The sequence below is a fragment of the Tenrec ecaudatus genome, chromosome 2 (assembly GCF_050624435.1).
Source record: "Tenrec ecaudatus isolate mTenEca1 chromosome 2, mTenEca1.hap1, whole genome shotgun sequence".
In the NCBI taxonomy this organism is placed as follows: Eukaryota; Metazoa; Chordata; class Mammalia; order Afrosoricida; family Tenrecidae; genus Tenrec; species Tenrec ecaudatus.
In genome coordinates, this window is record NC_134531.1 from 224,148,730 (window position 1) to 224,163,059 (window position 14,330).

General features: G+C 40.2%; 1 protein-coding gene across 2 annotated transcripts in view; it reads left to right on the top strand.

The window, feature by feature from the left end:
- Positions 1–458: 458 nt before the first annotated feature.
- Positions 459–14,330, top strand: part of SCAF4 (SR-related CTD associated factor 4) — a 67,832-nt gene continuing 53,960 nt past the window's right edge. For both annotated transcript variants that reach the window (XM_075542377.1, XM_075542379.1), the window contains exon 1: positions 459–914. In XM_075542377.1, coding sequence (XP_075398492.1) covers positions 885–914 — 30 coding nt within the window. In that variant the 5' untranslated portion in view covers positions 459–884. The remainder of the gene's footprint in view (positions 915–14,330) is intronic.

Here is a 14,330-nt window from a genome sequence, read left to right on the forward strand (position 1 = left end):
TGCAGAATGGCTTTTTCCAGCAAAGCATTCAGCCGAGAGGGCTGAAGGGAAACCTTGCTCCTTCCGTTCCATGCCACGGTGAATTCCTCCATGCTCGCTCCGGTGCCCCGGTGTTGGACCTGCTTGGGCAGAAGGACAACGAAAACGAACCCCGGCCTGACCAGTGTCGGGCGGGGACGCGATTGTGTGCAGGCTCGATCGGGGCCAGCTCCCGGTCCCGGGTTCCCGCGCGCTTCGCACGGTCGGCTAGATCTTGCTGCCAGGTGGAGCAGCCGGGCCCAAAGCACCGCGGGCGCGAAAGAGCCCAGCCTCCCGCTGTCACGTGCTAGTGGCCTGCAGCGCGGCGCGCCGCGGCGCCGCACGGCGGAGCGGAGTGGGGCGGGGCGGGGGAGGAGCCAACGTTGGCGGGGCGGGGCGAGTGCCGGCCACCGGAAGCGCTGGGAGGCCCGAGCTGTCCCAGGGTGCTCCGCGCGGCGTGGGTTCGGGCCGCTGCCGCCATCCCGCTGGCGAAAGGGAGAGGGAGGCCCGCCCGCTCGCCGGCCGGGCCAGTGTGAGGCAGTGCGTGAGGGCGCGGGGGGCCGTGTCAGCGAGACGTAGAGCGCAGCCGCCACCACCAAACGGACATGTTGGAGCCCAGTGCCGTCGCCGCCGCTTCTTTTTCTTCATCCTCTGAACGGGACTGAGAAGGGCCCGCTGCTCCTCCGCCGCTACCAGGGCCGTCTACCGCGCTGCCTCGACCGTAGCCTCTTCCTGCCCCGGCCTCTGGCTTCGCCCCTTGTCGCCTTCCCCCGTCCTCCAGGCCCGGCCGGTTCTCCGGCCCCGCTCCGCCGCGGAGCAAGGTCTATGACCGGCGGGCCCGGAGCAGCCGCCGCCGCAACGCGAACATGGACGCCGTCAACGCCTTCAACCAGGAGGTGAGGGGTGCTCGGGGCAGGGGCTGCCCGGCCTGCCGCGGGAGCCAGAGTGTTGTTTCTCCCGCCGCCGGAGGTTTAATGCATTGCTCGGGGTGGGGACGCTTCCTGCCCCGGTTCCGGGGTGGCGGGGCCTTCGTGGAGCGGCCTGTGGCCTGGCAGAGGTCGCGGCGGCCACGGGAACTGACCCAGACCCCTCCCCCACCCCCCGCCCCCGGGGCGGCGACCTGAGACTTGCCGTTCGCCCCCCCCCCTTCGCCCCAGTCAGCTTCAGTCTCTCTAACTTCGCCCCCTTTCAATTCCAGGCGCGCTCGCTCCCAGCCCCGTTTACTGGCTTCGCGGTGCCGGAAGCCTGCACGGGGCTAAGAAAGAAGCGCGGGCGGGCAGGGGTGCGGGATTGGGGGCGGGGGAGCGGGAGCATCTGCTGGTCGCGGGGCTGGTGGCGCGGCGGCCGCAGCTTTCCTGTCGCTCGGCCGCGGCGCTCCTGGACTCTGATCCTGGGCCGAGGAGGCGTTGGAGAGGGAGGGTATTCACCCCCCTCCTCGGGGGCGCCCGCACTTAGGGAAAGAGATATTTAATAAACGGAGGGTGGTGGTGATGATGGTCACTTATGTCGAGTCGCGAATATAACCCGTGGCCTCCAAGGCCCCAACGTGACACCTTAAAAAGTTGAATGGGGAAAGCAGAGTCTTTGCCCCGCCCTTAGTCTGCTAGAAAGTCGGTTTCCCCCCCCTCCCTTGGAACTCCCTCCCGCGGTGGCTAAGCCTAGGTTCCCTTCTGCGGGAACATTTACATGTGAAAACCTTCCAAAGCCGGAGCACTAAGCTGCCTGCCGCCTTGGCTTACAGCTTTCTGTTTGTACGTGCAGGGCTTGGAGTGAAGAACCCACACATGTATTTCTCAGAATCAGCTTGGGGAGCCGAGTGGGTGAGAGGGGACTTGACCACTGCAGTTACAAGGGATAGACTATTGCTTTGTGTACAGTTGGACTCCCCTTTCTCGAGTGCTAAAGATACACCAGTTTTGAGAAAACAAATCATTCGAGATTTCCTGATGTGGCATTAGACACTTCATCTCACAAGACTTTGTAGCCTCACTCCTCACGTAATTATGGTGCGATGGCTTTCCAGTTCACTTGCAGTGCCGTGGCATGGGACCTGCCAGTTACTCCACACTTAACGACCTTTGCTTTTCCAAAAAAAATTATGCTAGAAGAGACTTGTCAAATGATAGGTACATGAAATGTCTTAATTGAAGTAATTGCAACTAGTATGGAAAAGTGCCTTGCCAAGTTTTGTAGTGAGGATTTTTTGAAGTAGGAAAATATTTCCTAATCAAAAATAGCTGTAGAATATGTAGGTATCTCCAGGTGGTTAAGGCTGGAAGCTGACTTTGTTTCCTGAAGGTAAAATTCATTGGAATATTATCTCGATGAGGATTGAGAGTTTTCTGTTCTCTTGCCTCTCAGCTCCAAAGTGCTCAGGAAATGGTTGATTACACCAAGATTAGTTTTTAAGTGATTTCGAGTACTGCATTTCCCTCCAAGGATGAAACTAACTATAGACTAATTTTAATGGTAATTTTTTCACGAACAAAGAGGATTTTTAGTGTATTCTTAAGATCAGAATTCTGAGGTAGACATGAAAGTTGGGGTCAAACACTTTAGTAATCAAAGTATTTTATGGTAATCCTGGATAAGTGTGTTCAATAGGGTGGGATTCAAAGCAAAATTAGGAATGGTTTTGACTACCTGAAAGGGGGAGATGAGGTCTATTAACCTTATAAATGTGCACAGTGTAAATTTTCTTATCCTTGCTCATTTACCTCAAGTCTTCATTTCTGTCCCGAGCATTTTAGGAACTGCGATTGTATATTAGATGCGTGTTGCCAGTTCCAGTCCTCTTCTGCTAAAGGGAAACTTTCCTGGAGAAATTAGTTTGACTTTAAAATTCATTTTGTGCTTGCATACTTTGTATAGCATCTGAATAGTTTCTCTTCATTTATGAAATGTCACTGATTGATTCCTTCTCTTGTAACCTTGAATCCCTTAAATCTTCATTTAACAAATATTTAAGTGCCTACTGAGCTTCAAGTCTTCTGAATACTGTGAGATGAGAGAGGGTTGCTGCCCCGTCTCCCTCAGTGTTTAATGTAATATAGGGAACATTAATTTTAGGCAAATAATTTAATATGTGATGGACCGTTTTCTTTGAGAGCCTTTATGGAATACTGTGGTATGGCCATGGGACAAGTGAAAATTTGGGAAGATAAGATACCAGTTTAAGATTTCAGAAGGCATAGGAAACCGTAATCAATGGGCAGCAGCGCTGAGAAATGACTAAGTTTAGCTGTTAAGTACTGGACTACTAACCCAGAAAGGGGACAGCTCAAACCCACTCCAAAACACTTCAGAGGGCAATCCTGGGAATCTGCTACCAAAAAGTTACAACCATGAAACCCAGTGGCGGACACTTCTAACTGGAAAAACACACACCTTGAGTCGGAACCAGTTAAACAGAAACCGAAGGAAAAACTATTGGAAAGTAGGGATGTTAAAACAATTTGAGGCCTAGCACTGTTTATTGAGTGCTGAACTGCTTGCTATTCACAAGCTGGGTGGATCAAACCCACCAGCCGTTCTATGGCTGAAAGATAGGTTATCTGCTCTCAAGATTTACAAAGCTGAATTCTGTATCGAGTCACTGTGTGTCAAAATTGATTCAGGGCAGGAGGGTGATTTTATTTAAGTGAATTCAGATTTTAGAATTCATGTTGTTTGACATCTAATGGGTTTTATTAAGCTAATTGGTACCCATGTTCTAATTCGTGGGAGATTGTAATGACACTAGCACAAGTCAAACAGTTATTAAAAAAAACACATTTAGTGGAGAAGACAATGGTTTGGTTTTTGAACAAAGGTTGCCTTTGAGTTATGTGGTGGAACAATCTTGTGGAAATTTTGCTAGCTAGTTGGCCAACCCAGAGCTCAAATTTGAAAGTAGAGAATAGAGGAAGGCACCTGAGGGTCATCCTTGGATGTGCCCTGGAGCGAATAGGAATGAGGAAAGATAGTAATGCTAATAAGCACCTGTGGTGTACCAGGTATGTGTACGCACACTCACGGGGAACCATAGGTATTTCCTGCAAACACTTCCACTTTATAGAGGGAAAAAAACTGAAAGAAGCTAAATAATTCCCCCTAGGGCATACTGCTAGCTAATGGCAGAGTTGGGATTTGAATGTGGCTTTCTCCCATTTAATTGCTACCTAAAACCTTATATAATACCTAGGGAGTGACCGGAGGCTATTTTTTTTAAAGACCACAAATGTTTGAGGGGGTCAAATCTGAAGTTAGGATTCAATGGTGATTGGAGATAAATTATAGGTAGCAAGTCAGAAGTCTTTAGAGACCTTTTTTTAAAAACGGGTTGAGGTAGTGGTTCAAAGATGAAGAGAATCAATTTGTGGTAGTATGGTTAGAAAGTATATAGGAAGTCTCAGTTAATAGTATTCAGACCCTACGTTCCCTTCCGGCAGCTAAAGGTGAGGCTTGGGCATGAGAATGATGAGGTAGGAAGAAAGGTACAGTTGAAAGCTGTAACGGGTAGCTTGGAGCACATTGTGGGTAAGTGGAAAGTGACATAAGAATTCCAAGTAAAAAGAAAGTCAAAATAAGATACAGCTGGAGAGGAAAATAAGAAGCGTGAATTAGGTACTTATTCTACAATATTTGGAGAACTTTTATGACCAGCATTATTAAAAGGTGAAAAATGAACTCAGTGGTCAATTAAGGTCTATACTCAATTGTGTTGTATATAGTATACTACTCAATATGAAGATTTTGATACTTTGTAAAAGTTTTGTTCAACTAATAAAGGTTTTAAATTGGATGTTTTTAAAGCCTGTTGATTGCATTTTTAGTCTTTAATAAATTTTAAGAAAAAATATTTAACTCCATTTCTTTGCAGCATCTACACATTAAGACATTTAAAGTACAAAAAATGCAGAGAAAATAAAACAAACATCTGATGTTCTGTGTTTTGGTATACATAAGTAGTATGTGTGCTTTTTTTCTTTATGCTCCAACATTTTTAATACCACATGTTAAAATTTGATTTTTTTTAACTACTGTGTAATGTATATAGTTTCTTAGTTGAACATTTAAGCTTCTAATTTTTAGCTGTCAGACTCTAGTGAACTTTCTCTGACATGTTTCTTGGTGTACATGTCTGAAAAGTTTCTTTAGGATGACTGTTCTCAATCCTTTTTGATCGTGGATTCCATTATACTTTATAAGAACGGGGGCTGTTGGTCGCTGTGCAGCTTGATGATGCCTTGTGAATGTGTTTGTGCTGCAGCAAAGCCTGTAGCTGTACCTGCTGATGCTGTCTGGACAATAAACCTGGATTGGTCTGCCTCCCCCATCCCCACACCCACCCCCAAAAAAGATAAAGAACCACAGAGAACTTACATGTCTATTGGTCACATCTATTGGTGTCTACCATATTAGAAACAAAGACATATCCGTATTTATTTTTAAAAATAATCCCATTATATAACATTTTTGTGAAAAATAACATTCAAAACTGAAAAATAGAAGAATGGCAATGTTTTTGCAGCTCTCCTTTAAACTTTCATTTAATGAAAGCTGGATACTCAACTGGTTCATTCAAACTTGTAACACATATTGGGTCACCTCTGGAAAAATTGCTGTACACTTGTGTGGAACTAGGTTTTAAGGGACAAAAATTTTTTTAGATTCATATTAATCAGGAAACAGTTTTGACTTTATGCATCACTAAAAGGGACTGAGAGATTTCAGGGTTCTCAAACCAGTTTCAGACATCTGGAATAAACGAACCTTAGATGGGGGTGGATAGATGATATTTTGAATCCAAGAAAAATTAGTGCTTTCATATTGTTTGTATCTTTAAAATTAGACCAAAATGAAGCTTGGATTGGCTTTGGTGCACTTACTCAGTTGAAATGTCAGTCTTGAACCCCTGCTTTCCTGAAGGAAGAATTGGATGCCACATCTCAGTTGGGTCTCGCTGCCCTTTCCTATACTACCACTTGGATACATTCTTTATGACTATATTTTACTTACTGATTACTAGGTGTAACTGTCTTTAGAATCTAAATCTTAATCTGTGACATTAATCTTTTGCTGTTAGTTTTGATCATTCCCATCTCTAAGAGGTCTATCTAAAGAAATAGACCAAGGTTGAAACAAAGTTGTTACTGTGTAGAAGAGATGTAGAAGACCAGCTCAAGAAGTGAAGTAAAAAATGGAGGTTTCTCTTGCCTCATTTTACCATGGTATGCTTTTATTCCAGGGCTTAGGATATTAGAAGTTAGCCATTCCACTCTTTTCTTGACTTTGACTCATTTGTTCATCTCCAACAGCAGTAGAGGTCTGGCTTTATTTATGGTGAGTGGGATATAGCTTGCTTCCTCAGCATTCTGTAGCAACACTGGGGTCAGCAATGGATTTTAATGATTTTTAACTATCACCATGTTTATTAGACAGCACTCTTTCTTATATGTGGGCTATCCATCAGGGTTCAACTAACCCCACATAGAGAAATTGGTGTATAAAAAAGTAGCTGAGAGGTGAAAACAAAGTGATTTTATTATGGTATTAGGTGTTATAAGTAAAGTTGAGGTTATTTAAAAATATGAGGTTATTTTAAAAGGTGTGTGTAGATTATAAGCCATTTTTATTTTTTTAAGCCATTTTATATGCAAGGGACTTGAGCACTTTAGATTTTGGTACCCTGTTTGCCCTTGTTCTCTTGAATTTTGGCATGATTTATAGATGACATTTCATTGTTTTATATTTAGAGCTCTTTATTGGTGCCTGTGAAAACATCCAAGGAGCCCTGGTGGCGTATTTAGAGTTAAAGTCTCAGAAACCTACAAGAGCAGTTCTGCCCTTGAGTTGAAATTGACTCAATGACAGTGGGTTTTTTGGGTTTGGTTACTGGTAAGTACTGCTGAAGAATCAATCAGTTCAGCCAATGGCTCTCTGGCAGGGTTGTCAGAGCAGAGAGGCAGTTGTGGAGTCTCCTTTCTGCTCCCAGTGGTACCCTGATCCACTCAAGTTCATACAAGTTTTATGAAAAAATCCAAGTAGGTTCATAGTAGAAAACTTAGTAATCCAGTGACTATCGACAGGAACAGTTAAGAGCCGAGTTATTCAGAAACCTTATTTTTGACTTAAAAAGTGGAAAGGGGAGGTTAAATTTGTGTTTGGATGACTGGTGGTATTTGATAGAAATGTATTGAATTGGTAATCTCGGATTGAAGATATGACCATAGGGCCAGGGGTATCTGACATTTTTAACATCCAGTGGAGTGTGGGGAGAGCGAGAAAGAGAGTGTGTGTATGAAACAAACTACATAAGATTTTCAGAAATAATTTTAAAATGAAACGTGAAATAGAAACCTAAGCACACAATTGGGGAGCTGGTGCAACACTAGGCAGCATTTTATTGTGTTATATGAGCTCACCATGACTCAGCCAACTCCACAGCAACTAATGACAGTGCTACGCACTTTACATTCTTTCTATAAGTTTACATTGTGCATATGTGCAAAGTACATGTGCTGTTGACAATAAAATAACTAGTGGGGAGGGGGGATTGGTAACTTTAAATTGCCAATTGTAAAAGAAAGATGTATATATTCTGCCATAATAAGAATATTCCAATTTCTTTTCAATTCTTAACTTGAAGATTTGTCAATGACTGTCAAATTGATCATCGTGTTTTGTTTAGCAGACAGCTATAGCCAGATTTATCAATCAAAGCTCACTGTGATTCAGAATCTACTCAATTGGAGTGGATTTTATTAACAGAAACAAATAGCAAAAGGCTTACACATGGGTGTTTTGGAAGAGCTTGATTTAAAAATCCAATTTCACAATAAATTCTAGAATTCACATTCTGTGTCTTTTTTCAATGTTGAGTCCAGCGACTTTCAGGTATCTCTTCAGTTGAAAAAAATCTCTTTAAAATATCTTCACCAGAAAATTCAAATACCTTCTATTATATTTGATGAACACTTGAAATTCTGTGTATATGTCTGTTGCCTAACATTTTGGTGGTTTGTAGTGCTCTTCATAATTTTTCTTGCTGGATCTTAAATTCTAAGGCTTAGGTTTCACCATACATTTATTCAAGGTTATTCCTGGCTGTTTATGTGTTTCAGACTTCATTCCAGGGGTGGGATGGGAGGAATGTAGCAAACATGTTGTATGTTCTTCATGTAATCATGTAATGAAGATATCTGAATGTATTTCCATGTAAACGGAATTGCACATCAAATGGTAAATAATGCAAATATGAAGGAACTGGTGCTTCGGTGGTGAGTTGCTCAGATACCAACCCAGAAGTTGGCTATTTGAACCCATCAGCTGTTCCCTAAGAAGAAAATGTCATCTGGCTTGGAAATCCCCGACTACTGTGGTCTTTAGGGTTACTGTGAGTTTGAATCAACAAGCCCTACACCAATGCTTTAACATGTAGCCTTCAGACAGTTTTTTTTTTGTGTGTGTGGTGTTTTTTGTATTTAGGGACAGTTGACTAGCTAGTGATTGCCTGCGTTGGTTGGACTGCATCTTTTGACCCACTCTTAAGTATAGCATTGAAACAGCTCTGCTGTTGACCAGCCCAGTACTCTATAAGCTGCTTCAGTATCTCCAACGTATCCATGGCACTTTAGTTAAGGATTCTACATTTTTTCCTCTTGACATTGTACACCAATGCTAAGCTTTAACCGAAGAAAAATTAACTGCTAAAAAATATACAATGTGGATATTTACTGTGCCTTTAAACCTTTATTCTCAAACGGTCTTTAAACTTCAATGGCAATGAGTTAACTAGTTTAAGAGATGTTGAAGGACAAAGGATGGTTTAGTTTGGGGTTCAGTTGGAGCTATGTGCAAATATCTTAACAGGCCTTGTTAAAACATTGTCTATTAAGAGTGCAGGACTAGGTAGTGTTTCGTTCTGTTGTACATAGGATCACTATGTGTGGGGACTGATTCAACAATAAGTATTGAGGTAAATTTTCTAGGGCTCTTAAAATGTGAAATGTTCCCAAAAGCCAAATCTATAGAGACAAAGTAGATGCTGGATTAGAGGGACAGATGGAGAAGAATGGGAACACATGATTAGACTTTTACAAAACTAAATTGACATGGTGGCAGTATATCTGAATGTACTAAATACCACTGAATTACACATTTTTAAAGTGTTTTATAGCACAGTAAGGCCTGTGTAAAGAAGAAAAAATATTTTCCACTAACTTGGGGATAGAAAAGTGGTTGTATATGTTGATAGGTGAGTAAATCTTAATTTAAAACTGTTAAGTAAATACACAAAATTTCATTTTTTTAATGCTTGATCTGATTTTCTGTCAAGTTGACTAATGGCTACAAAGTGGGTTTTTTTTTTTAGAAATTGTTGATCTTGATTCCTAAATTTGTTCACAGGATATCTTTAGTTTTTACCTACTCTTTTAACAAGTAAACCAATGAGGAAAAGAAGTTTTAAGGGAAAGATTCCTATATTTGCTCATTAAATATCAACCAGAGAGACCAGCTAATATGTTAGCTGTTTTATGTCTTCATATTCTTAACATTTTTAAGGTTATAAAGCAGGAAAAGTGTGAATTGTCCAAAGTCAGGTGTTTACCATAGAAGTAATAGTTAATGAAAATAAGTTTTTAAGTCATTTGGAGAAACATGGTAGATATGCTCAACATTTTTATTTCCTCTTGAAGTCTAGGGGGGAAATAATTCACACAAAATATTTTGTAACCAACTTGTAGGGGGTATAACATTTACTTGTGAGGCATAACATTTTAAAATCTGGCGTCTATGTTAGTATAGAAGCCTGGTGACATGTAGTGGTTAGTGTTATGGTTACGCACACTCTGATCAGCGTGGTTGGCAATTCCAAACCACAAGCACCTCTGGGAGGACTCGGCTTTCTACTCCTGTAAGCAGTTAAAACCATGGGGGTCGCTATGAGTCAGCATTGATGCGATGGCAATGAGCATATTATAACATAAAAATACACCAATGGCATGGATTAACATCTGGCAGCTCCCAAGAATCACCGTATTAAGCAAGTGAAAGGGAAGGACCTTGTTGGTGAACCTACTGGAATTCAGTGAACAAAAATGGTGGTAAGGAATGGAAGATGACTTGCTCTATGGTAAGCTGGAACTGAGTGAGTTTAAAAAACTGGTGAGGGGAGTGCCCTTGGTTCTAGAAGTGAACAGTACGTGAAGAATGAATGAGGATGTACTTTATAGGGTAAGTCATTCAAAATGCTTATGCCAGCAGCAAGTGGTAACAATCAGGGCAGGCTGATAAATTAAAACACAGGGAAAATGCAGGTGAAGTTGAACTCTGATGCTATTTACTGAAAACATTTAACAGTATGGTAGGGTTTTTTAAAAAGAGTTTTAGTGGGATATAACCTCCAAACTTATATTCAGTAGTTCAGTCCTATTAAGAGTTGTACAATCGCCACCACACTGTTTTAGAACATACTTTGTTTTTTGGATGCACATGGAAATATAAGTAATCCAAAAATTGTTTTTTGATTAATAGTAGTAGTATAGGTTTGTTAAAAATGATACCCTAAAGCAGGGGTCCTCAAACTACGGCCTGCGGGCCACATGCGGCCTGCCAAGGACATTTATTCGGCCTGCCAAGTGTTTTTGTCCCGTGCTGTGTTTTCAAAATAAGATATGTGCAGTGTGCATAGGAATTTTTTCATAGTTTTTGTTTTTTTTTTAAGCTGTAGTCCGGCCCTCCAACGGGTCTGAGAGACGGTGAACTGGGGCCCCCTATTTAAAAAGTTTGAGGACCCTTGCTGTAAAGAGGGGGAAAAAGGTACTCTAAAGCCTGGAATTGGGAGAGATGTTAACTTTGTGGGAGAGAGTAATATGGTAAATTTAAGAAGAAGGAAATTTTTTAACCTATTGAACTTTGGAAGCTTTGTAAAAAGACCTGGTTTGAAGTCATTTAAAATCTGGAGAAGCATTTACAAAGAAGCAAATGAACTGTTTGTGTGTTTATAAGGTTTAAGACAAAGCAGTACCATTCTTTTTTTTCCCTGACTTTTAAAAAGCTTTATATATTGGCTTCATCTTAACTGTAATGACAGACCTGTCCTGTCTTAATACCTACTTTTAAGGAAGGTAGTGATACAATTAAATGTTCTGGTTTTAAATGATTTGATTTTTTTTTAACTTTTGTAAGGATAAATCCTTATAAAATTCTATGACAAGTAAATGGAACTTACATGGGAATAAATTGATAATTTATTGATAATTGTATTGATAATTGAAAATTTTAATGTCCAACAATAATTGTTTGAATTTTGGTATAAGGTCTTCTTTGTTTACTGTTTTTTGGTAATAGGTTTTATAAGTTAAAAAATTGTTTTTAAAGTGTTTTATTGTTTTTGAAATGTTTTATCAGATTTACAAGTAACTAAGCACAGTAAATATGGTATTTATAGAGAAGTCACTTGATGATTATGTGAAATCATATTATTTAAGTTTATATTCCAAGGTTGGAGAAAGATGCATTTTTGCATCAAACTGAGGCAAAAGCAAAAGTTTCCCTTTTCGTTTCTAAATTAATTCAGATCATTGTTAGAGGCCAAGTCAACTCACACAGACCCTCCATGGCACAGTAGAATCACCCTCATGCACCTTTTATGGCTGTGATCTTTATGAAAGAGCTCTGTTGGCACAATGATTAAGCACTCAGCTGTGAACCAGACCCATTCTGTGGGTCCAAGACTTGCTGATCTGTAAATATTACTGTCTTGAAACTAGGAGCAGTTTTACTCTTTAATGGGGTCCTTTTGCATTCAAAAGTACCGAATCGCAGCAATCTATACGAAAGCAGATTGCCAAATTTTCTGCTCAAATGAAATAAATTTTCATTGAAAATAAAAATCTCATCAGTCAGATGCCATTCCCATTTTAGTTTCCTTTTGGTCTTTATCCCTTAACAGTTGTTTTAAAATTTGACTACAAAGTCTTTATAGTAATATGAATTTATGTTCTGATTTTTAAAGTCATAACAATGTAAATATTTTGTTGGACAAATTTTCTTTAAAAAGTTACTGGTTTTTAAATTTCCCTATGGAATTGGAAATCACCAATTAGTGGCCTAATGACATGCTTTAATGCTTCTGTTCCACTTCCCTAGTCTATTGCAGAGTGCCTACGTCTTCAACATTAGGGAGCAGCTATGCAACTGGAGGAACTGGGGAAAAGTAGGAGGAAATGGAATGCTTGGATTATTTATTTAGTCATTTTATTGGGGGCTCTTACAACTTTTATCACAATCCATACATCCATTGTGTCAAGCACATTTGTACATTTCTTACCATCATTCTCCAAACATTTTCTTTTTACTTGAGCCCTTGGTATCAGCTCCTCATTTTTGATCTCCTTCCCTACCTCCCTTCCTCACGAACCCTTGATAATTTATAAATTATTATTTTGTCATGTGTTCACTCCGATGTTTCCCTTTACTTTCTGTTCGTCCTCCAGGGAGGGAGCTATATGTAGATCCTTGTGATTGGTTCCCCCACCTTCTCTCTGTCTGGATTCACTGTGTATAAATGACAGAGTGTGGAGTGGAGACCCAAAGCCCATCTGTAAGCAACTGGACATCCCCTTACAGAAGGATCGCAGGGAGGAGATAAGCCAGTCAGAATGCAGAATAGCACCGATGAAACATACAACTTTTCTCTAATTCTTAATGCTTCCAATCCCCCACTCTTATGATCCCAATTTTCACTTTACAAATCTGGCTGGACCAGAGCGTGCACACTGGTACAGATCAAAGCTTGAATTATTATTTTTTAATTCCATCAACTTTTTCCTTTTTAAAGAACAACAGCAACATGAAGTAAGATAGGAAGTGTAAGGGCAGTTGGGATGAACCAGAAAAGCAGTGAGAATGTTTGTGCAATTTAAATACAATCAATTCTGCCATATTATATAAAGTGTAGAAATTGTTCAATTGGTGTGTTTTCTAAACCACTGAAAGTAAGTGAAGGGGTACCAATTAGGTTTCATCAGTCATATTTTAATGTGCACATTGATTACTGGTAAAGCTGAACAGATTTTTTGATATATAATAACCATTGACATTTTCTTTGTTGGTTGAGTTGCTTTCCTCAGTATTTTTTCATGTTTCACTGTCTATTATTAATTCGTGGATACTCTGCTTTCAGAATAGCATAGGAGTTCTTGTGGCTTGTCTTGCCTTTGCACCACTTCCCTCCTCCAATCAGATTACCCAGTAATAAAGTATTGTCCCATACAAATCTTTGGGGAATTAGGTGTATTAGAAAGAGTACAATAAGATGCTAGATAATAGGCTAAGCTATCCCATGCTTTTTTGTTTTAGGAACATTGTATTATGGAGATTTGTCTTAAGAGTGAAGTTAGATAAAACATTGCAAGAAAGAATTTTAAAATATTTCCCCTAATTTTAAGAAATTTAATGTCTTTTATAATGTGTGCTTATGCTACAAATAGACCTTAGTGTATCTGATACAGTGAATTGAAAAGTAGAATCCCATCCCATTGAGGGTAATTCTGGAAAGAAGTACTTGCTTGAGACTTAGGTTTAAGACATCATTCGACTAGTTAGTATGTGGCCTTCTGATTCTTTTCTTTTTTTTATTTTGTTTTTTTAAACGTTTTATTAGGGGCTCTTCTGATTCTTTTCATATAGATTTCAAAATGCAGGAAAAAACATTATAGAATTTGTATGCCAGTAGCTTAGATCTCTCCCGATTGAATTTTGTGAGTTTCTATACATTGCTAATCAATAGTAATGCACTCTGTTACTATAGTGGGTTACTCTTTGGACTGCTAGCCATAATTATGCAGTTCAGAACTGACTAGTTGTTTTTTGGGAGAAAAGATGAGGCTTTTCTCCTTCTGTGAAAATTTAGTTTCAGAAACCCTTAGAGGCAGTTCTACCTTGTCCTTTGAGTCAAACTGACTCAATGGCAGTACGTTTGGGTGGTTTTGTTTCGGAGGAGCCAGAGCAGAGTTCAGAAACTATTTACAACAGACTAAAATGCCTAGTGAAGGTTACAAATAATAAAATTCAGAATACCATATATACTCGAATATAAGCCGACCCAAGTATAAGCTTAGGTACCTAATTATTACCTGGGAAACCAGAAAAAATGATTGACTCAAGTATAAGCCTAGGGTGGAAAATGCAGAAGCTATTGGTGAGTTTCAATCATCAAAACAAATGAAAATAAAATTACTAAAAACTGAGACATCAGTGGGGTAATGTATTTAAATATTTATTTTAAATAAAAGGACAAGTCATTTAACATTAGTAAACAGCAC